At 29.7% G+C, this 7,634-nt stretch overlaps 2 protein-coding genes across 2 annotated transcripts; both read right to left on the reverse strand.

Annotated features, from left to right (window-relative positions):
* Positions 1 to 293: 293 nt before the first annotated feature.
* On the reverse strand, positions 294 to 2,118 carry LOC119614835. Its single transcript, XM_037970942.1, has 2 exons — positions 2,003 to 2,118; positions 294 to 1,932 (listed from the first exon to the last, which is right to left on the reverse strand). The coding sequence occupies exon 2, from the start codon at positions 1,761 to 1,763 to the stop codon at positions 372 to 374; it is 1,392 nt and encodes a 463-aa protein (XP_037826870.1). The 5' UTR covers positions 1,764 to 1,932; positions 2,003 to 2,118; the 3' UTR covers positions 294 to 371.
* Positions 2,119 to 3,460: 1,342 nt separating this feature from the next.
* On the reverse strand, positions 3,461 to 5,380 carry LOC119614834. The gene has a single exon (XM_037970941.1). The coding sequence runs from the start codon at positions 5,317 to 5,319 to the stop codon at positions 3,559 to 3,561; it is 1,761 nt and encodes a 586-aa protein (XP_037826869.1). The 5' UTR covers positions 5,320 to 5,380; the 3' UTR covers positions 3,461 to 3,558.
* Between the last annotated feature and the right edge of the window lie 2,254 nt (positions 5,381 to 7,634).

Consider the following 7,634-nt stretch of genomic DNA (forward strand, 5'->3'; position numbering starts at 1 on the left):
ATCTATCTATCTATCTATCTATCTATCTATCTATCTATCTATCTATCTATCTATCTATCATCTATCTATCTATCTATATCTATCTATCTATCTATCTATCTATCTATCTATCTATTCTATATATCTATCTATCTATATATCTATCTATCTATCTATCTATTTTCTATCTATTTACATATATAAGTAAATAAAACTACTTTTTAAAGAGTTTTAATATTAAATTTAATTTAATTTTTGTTTTATAAAACGGAAACAAGGAATAAGATTAATAAATCGATAACATTGAACCAATACCGATCATTTTATTGCTTCTCTAAATTACTTTTAATAATTCGAATATTTGATCCTATCTAAATCATTACCTCGATAAATTATACTATCTCTTTATTATATTTTGATATGAAATAATGAACCGGATATTCCTCCTGAACATACTCCAGGTCTACATAGTTTAGTTTTGCATCGAATTTGACCATTTCAACATTCAATTCCTTAACATCTTCAGCAATCAAATCCAATAAATTTAAAAGTTTTTCAGCATTCTCATCACCCGATAAGTAAAAAGTTATAAAAGTATGTTTTTCAGTTTTCATTAGAAACGTATTAAAATAATCCGCCGTCCATTCTTTAACCGGTTGATGTAGATTTTCTGGCGAATATCCTTGAGAATAGTAAAAGTGACCATTTTGCAGACTTGAAGTGAAATAAAATAATGAGGGTATAGAGTTGAAATCTTTAAATTCATAAGTGTGCCAAAGGTGGTCAAAGGCATATATTTTTGGTTTTCCTTGGGCCGACTTGATTAAGTCGTCTGCTTTCCATTTGGTGTTCATAATATCAATATCCTTAAAGTCGGCAATAAAGAATTGCAATGTATAAGCTTGTTCAACCACCTGATAGATTTTATCAAGCCATTGTATGTGACGAGCCAGGCATTTCATATTTGGAAAATCCATAAATATCATAATTCGATTATAAAATCTTTCGGGATCTTTAAAAGTTTTACGTTCAAAAACTTTATAACGGTTATCGAAATTTTCCTGCAAAAATAGTGGTAAATCTTTAAAATCTATTTGAAAGTTATCGGGTACTTGTATTGATTTCCTTGAGATTATAGATTTCAATTCTTGTTGTTTAAGCAGCAAAAAATCTGGCTGCTGAATGACTTTTTTTAAAAATTCAATTATAATATCTTCTTTCCTTAATTGGTCATAATATATAAAATTATTTTTATCTTTAGAGGGTATAAATAATATAGTGGGATAGCCATTAGCGTGATATTCGAAGGGTACATAATTCTTTTCAGCCTCCATGTAAACAATATCCAAGTTATAGTCTTTTAGGGCCAATGCTACATTATCATAATTAGGTTCGTTTTCACTATAATGATAACGATCTAAATTTATAATTAGAAAGATGTTTTTATTGGATTTTAATATTAATTCTTCATAGTTGTCATGGACACATATTTTAACCAAATTTGTATCATTATTTTCCGGTATAGGCAGCGAGGGAAATAGTTTGCCATTTAATAGATTTTCACATAAATTCCATAGATTATCCATAGTATAATATGCATCATAGTGTGTATATATTCTTTTCTTTTCATCTATGGCATACGTATTGGGGGACTCATCTTCCGGTCTTACAAAACGACAATAGAAGTTCAAAGGATTTCTTCCGGGAAACATAACATCCATGTCAATCATATCAGCTGCTATGAATTCAATGCGATCACTATATTTTAAGGATAATTTATACATTTCATCAAGCCATTTGGTGAGATAGGCACATTTATCTCGAAAATGATTGAATAATATAACAATGGGCCGTTTTATTTGCGAAAATGTTTCACGATTCAAAATTTGTATCTTGTCATGGCAATTTTCTCTAACATACTGCTGGAAATCCACATAGTTAGCTGGTGTATGCCTTAAAATAGGTTTAGATTTAAAAACAAATTTCCGGGTTTTACTAATATTACTCTTGCATTTTTCACTACCCGACTCATCTTCAATATCGATTTGTTTAAATGCTCGACAAATATCTTCGAAATTTTCACTTTCCATCATAAGTTTATTTTAGTTTTAATTAGTGTTATAATAAATATCTTTCGACTTTTACTTAAAATTATTATATGAACTCTTGTATTCTAAACTAATGGGGTTTTATACTCAATGAATAGCGAAAAAGAGCTTTTGGTGAGAATAATTTTTAAAAGTTTTAAACATATTATGAAATTCTTTTACACAGTAAATATATTTTCACAAACTTTATACAATTAAATAGACTAGAATAGAAACGCTTTTGTAGCGAAATAGACTAGAAATTCCGAAGGGAAATGAACCCCCAGTCTACACTCTAATAGATTAGTAATTCAGCTATCCATTAACTTTTTCATCAAAATGATTTATAACAAGTAAAGTTCTATACTGAAAATTATACATGCTTAACTTTACGAAAAATAAAAAAATAATTACTTTTTTTTCGTAATATTTACGAAAAATTCGTATATAATACGAAATTGTCTTTAATGAAACCCTTTATGCATCGATTTAGGTTATTTATGAATCGATTTAGATTATTTTGATTCCTGAAAGCATGTCTGATAGAATTATTAAAATATATATAGATATTTAAAAAAACCGAGAGACGGACAAACAAACTCCGCTATATATAAGAATCCAGAATATATATATTTTATAGGGTAGGAAAACTAAAACTGAATGACTCATGGTATACGCACAATTGGGACGAACGACGAATTTCGTATAGCACGACGAACTAGTCGACAAAAATTCGTTGCGTAAATTCGTCGAATGGAACACAATCAAATTATTCGTATTGCGAATCCGTTTCAAAATTTGTTTGTTCGAAATTGGAAAAAGTAAGAAAATAGAACAAAAATTATATTTTTGTGAATATCCACGATTTTGAGATAATTTTAACAGCTTTAAAATTTATTCGAACATTATTTCGAAATTAGAAAATGTAAGAAATTGACCTCGAAAAGAACTAAAATTATATTTTTGTGAATGAATATCCCCTATTTTGAGATTATTTTAACAGCTTCAAAATTTTTTCGAACATTATTCTGACGACGAATATTCGTTCCGAAAAATTCGTCGTTCGTCCCAATTGTGCGTATACTATCATCTTCTAATAAAGGTGAAGGGTATACAAAAATATCAGGCTTATGGCCGCCGCTACTGTTATTTACAGAATACATTTTTAAGGTCCAATTTTGGCTATTTTGTATAACTTTAATAGAGAAATACACCATTTCCAAATGTAATTTTGAAATACAATTCTGATATAACATTGGAACTTCTTGAAATTAAAAATTCTTGAAAATAAGTACACATTTCCGAAATACAATTTTCTATTGTATTTTTCCCAAAAACTATCGATATTTGCAAAGAAATACTAATAAATAAAACGAATTTTAAGATTTCTTTAAATATAAATAAAAAACTTTATTATTATGAAAAATATAAAAGTATTTGTACAAAAAATAAATAGTAACCTAAATAAATGTTAAAAACTATTCTTAAAACTTTATTTTTTCTCCACTTGACTTTTAATAAACTCCAATATTTTATCTCTACTCAAATCATTATCTCGATACATTCTACTATCTCTTTTATTATATTTGGATATAAAATATTGCACCGGATATTTCTCCTGAACATACTCCAAATCCACATAGTTAAGTTTAGCATCGAATTTTACCACTTCAACATTTAAAGCCTTAACATCTTCAGCAATTACATCCAATAAATTTAAGAGTTTTTCAGCATTCTCATCATCCGATAAGTAAAATGTAATAAAAGTATGTTTTTTAGTTTTCTTAAGGAAAATATTAAAATAATCTGCAGTCCATTCTTTAACCGTTTGATGTATATTTTTTCTCGGATATACTTGGGAATAGTAAAAGTGACGACTTTGTAGACTTGAAGTGAAATAGAATAATGAGGGTATAGAGTTAAAATCTTTGAATTCATAAGTGTGCCAAAGGTGGTCAAAGGCGTATATTTTTGGTTTTCCTTGGGCGGACTTGATTAAGTCGTCTGCTTTCCATTGGGTGTTGATAATATCAATATCCTTAAAGTCTGCAACAAAGAATTGAAATGTATAGGCATGTTCAACCACTTGATAGATTTTATCAAGCCATTGTATGTGACGAGCCAGGCATTTCATATTTGGAAAATCCATAAATATCATAATACGATTATAAAATCTTTTGGGATCTTTAAGAATTTTACGTTCGAAAACTTTATAACGGTTATCGAAATTTTCTTGCAAAAATTTTGGCAAATCCTGAAAATCCAATTGAAAATCATCGGGTACTTCTACAGTTTTCCTTAAGATTCTAGATTTTAACTCTTGTTGTTTAAATAGCAAAAATTCTGGCTGTTCCATGACTTTCTTCAAAAACTCAATTATGACATCTTCTTTTCTTAAATCGTCATAATATATAAAATTGTTTTTATCATTATGTGGTATAAATAATATAGTGGGATAGGCATTAACTTGATACTCGAAGGGTACATAATTCTTTTCAGCCTCCATGTAAACAATATCCAAATTATAGTCTTTTAAGGCCAATGCTACATTATCATAATTTGGTTCGTATTCACTATAATGATAACGATCTAAATTTGCAATTAGAAAGATATTTTTGCTGGATTTTAAAATTAATTCTTCATAGTTATCGCGGACACATATTTTAACCAAATTTGTGTCATTATTTTCCGGTATAGGCAGCGAGGGAAATAGTTTGCCACTTAATAACTCTTCGCATAAATTCCATAGACTATCCATAGTATAATAGGCATCATAGTGTGTATGTATTCTTTTCATCTCATCTATTGCATACGTATTGGGGGACTCATCCTCTGGTCTTACTAAACGACAATAGAAGTTTAAGGGATTTCGTCCAGGAAACATAATATCCATGTCAATCATATCAGCTGCTATAAATTCAATACGATCACCATATTTCAAAGATAACTTATACATTTCATCCAGCCATTTTGTGTGATAGGCGCATTTTTCCCGAAAATGATTGAAAAATATAATAATGGGACGTTTTATTTGATGAAACGTTTCACGATTTAAAATGTTTATTTTGCTGTGACAATTATCCTTTACATATTCCTCGAAATCTATATATTTTGGGGGAATATAACGCAGCGTTGGTTGAGGTTTATAATCAATCGCCCACGGATTGCTAACATATTTTTCTGAACCCGGTTCATCTTCAATATCAATTTGATTTATTGATTTTATTATATCTTCTATGTTTTCACTCTCCATAGTAGTTAACGATTTAATTAATATCTACTGACTAATTTTCAAAACTGAACTAACATTAGAATCTAATGATTAGATTATTTATGAATGTCTTTTTATATTGAGAGTTTTCTGTTGGTCAAAATGAAAAAGAGCTTTTTTGCATGTAATGAGAATAATTGAGAGATATTATGAAATTTCACTGAGTACACTGTAAATATTGTTCACTAGGGTAGGATTTAAAATAAAAGCTTTTTGAAATGATGCACATTTTAATGACAAACTTCGGTTAAGTAGATAGATTAATAGATATATATAGATAGATAGATAGATATGATTAGATAGATAGATAGATAGATAGATCGATAGATAGATAGATAGATAGATAGATAGATAGATAGATAGATAGATAGATAGTATAGATAGATAGATAGATAGAATAGATATAGATAATATAGCTAGATAGATAGATAGATATATAGATAGATAGATAGATAGATATATAGATAGATAGATAGTATAGATAGATCTGATAGATAGATAGATCATCTCGATTCAGCTCCTATATAGCTCCTCGACTAGATAGCTCATAGCTCGCTAGCTAGCTAGTCTATAGTCTAGTCTAGTCTATAGTCTAGTCTATAGTCTAGTCTATAGTCTAGTCTATAGTCTAGTCTATAGTCTAGTCTATAGTCTAGTCTATAGTCTAGTCTATAGTCTAGTCTATAGTCTAGTCTATAGTCTAGTCTATAGTCTAGTCTATAGTCTAGTCTATAGTCTAGTCTATAGTCTAGCCTATAGTCTAGTCTATAGTCTAGTCTATAGTCTAGCCTATAGTCTAGTCTATAGTCTAGCCTATAGTCTAGTCTATAGTCTAGTCTATAGTCTAGTCTATAGTCTAGCCTATAGTCTAGTCTATAGTCTAGTCTATAGTCTAGTCTATAGTCTAGTCAATAGTCTAGTCTATAGTCTAGTCTATAGTCTAGTCTATAGTCTAGTCTATAGTCTAGTCTATAGTCTAGTCTATAGTCTAGTCTATAGTCTAGTCTATATTCTAGTCTATAGTCTAGTCTATAGTCTAGTCTATAGTCTAGTCTATAGTCTAGTCTATAGTCTAGTCTATAGTCTTAGGTCTTATAGTCTAGTCTATAGTCCTAGTCTATGTCTAGTCTATAGTCTAGTCTATAGTCTAGTCTATAGTCTAGTTATAGGTCTAGTCTATAGTCAGTCTATAGTCTAGTCTATTCTAGGCTATAGTCTAGTCTATAGTCTAGTCTATTTAGTCTATAGTCTAGTCTATAGTCTAGTCTATAGTCTAGTCTATAGTCTAGTCTAGTCTAGCCTATAGTCTAGTCTATAGTCTAGTCTATAGTCTAGCCTATAGTCTAGTCTATAGTCTAGTCTATAGTCTAGCCTATAGTCTAGTCTATAGTCTAGTCTATAGTCTAGTCTATAGTCTAGTCAATAGTCTAGTCTATAGTCTAGTCTATAGTCTAGTCTATGAGTCTAGTCTATAGTCTAGTCTATAGTCTAGTCTATATTCTAGTCTATAGTCTAGTCTATATTCTAGTCTATAGTCTAGTCTATAGTCTGTCTATAGTCTAGTCTATCTATCTAGTCTATAGTCTAGTCTATAGTCTAGTCTATAGTCTAGTCTATAGTCTAGTTCTAGTCTATAGTCTAGTCTATAGTCTAGTCTATAGTCTAGTCTATAGTCTAGTCTATAGTCTAGTCTATAGTCTAGTCTATAGTCTAGTCTATAGTCTAGTCTATAGTCTAGTCTATAGTCTAGTCTATAGTCTAGTCTATAGTCTAGTCTATAGTCTAGTCTATAGTCTAGTCTATAGTCTAGTCTATAGTCTAGTCTATAGTCTAGTCTATAGTCTAATCTATAGTCTAGTCTATAGTCTAGTCTATAGTCTAGTCTATAGTCTAGTCTATAATCTAGTATATTCTAGTCTATAGTCTAGTCTATAGTCTAGTCTATAGTCTAGTCTATAGTCCAGTCTATAGTCTAGTCTATAGTCTAGTCTATAGTCTAGTCTATAGTCTAGTCTATAGTCTAGTCTATAGTCTAGTCTATAGTCTAGTCTATAGTCTAGTCTATAGTCTAGTCTATAGTCTAGTCTATAGTCTAGTCTATAGTCTGTAGTCTAGTCTATAGTCTATAGTCTAGTCTATCAGTCTGTCTATAGTCTAGTCTATAGTCTAGTCTATAGTCTAGTCTATAGTCTTAGTCTATAGTCTAGTCTATAGTCTGGTATATAGTGTAGTCTATAGTCTAGTCTATTGTCTAGTCTATAGTCTAAACCTATAGCCTAGTCTATAGTCCAGCCTAT

This window comes from Lucilia sericata, unplaced genomic scaffold (genome assembly GCF_015586225.1).
Source record: "Lucilia sericata isolate MDLA Ls3-8-SP2 unplaced genomic scaffold, ASM1558622v1 Contig003494F_arrow, whole genome shotgun sequence".
NCBI lineage: Eukaryota > Metazoa > Arthropoda > Insecta > Diptera > Calliphoridae > Lucilia > Lucilia sericata.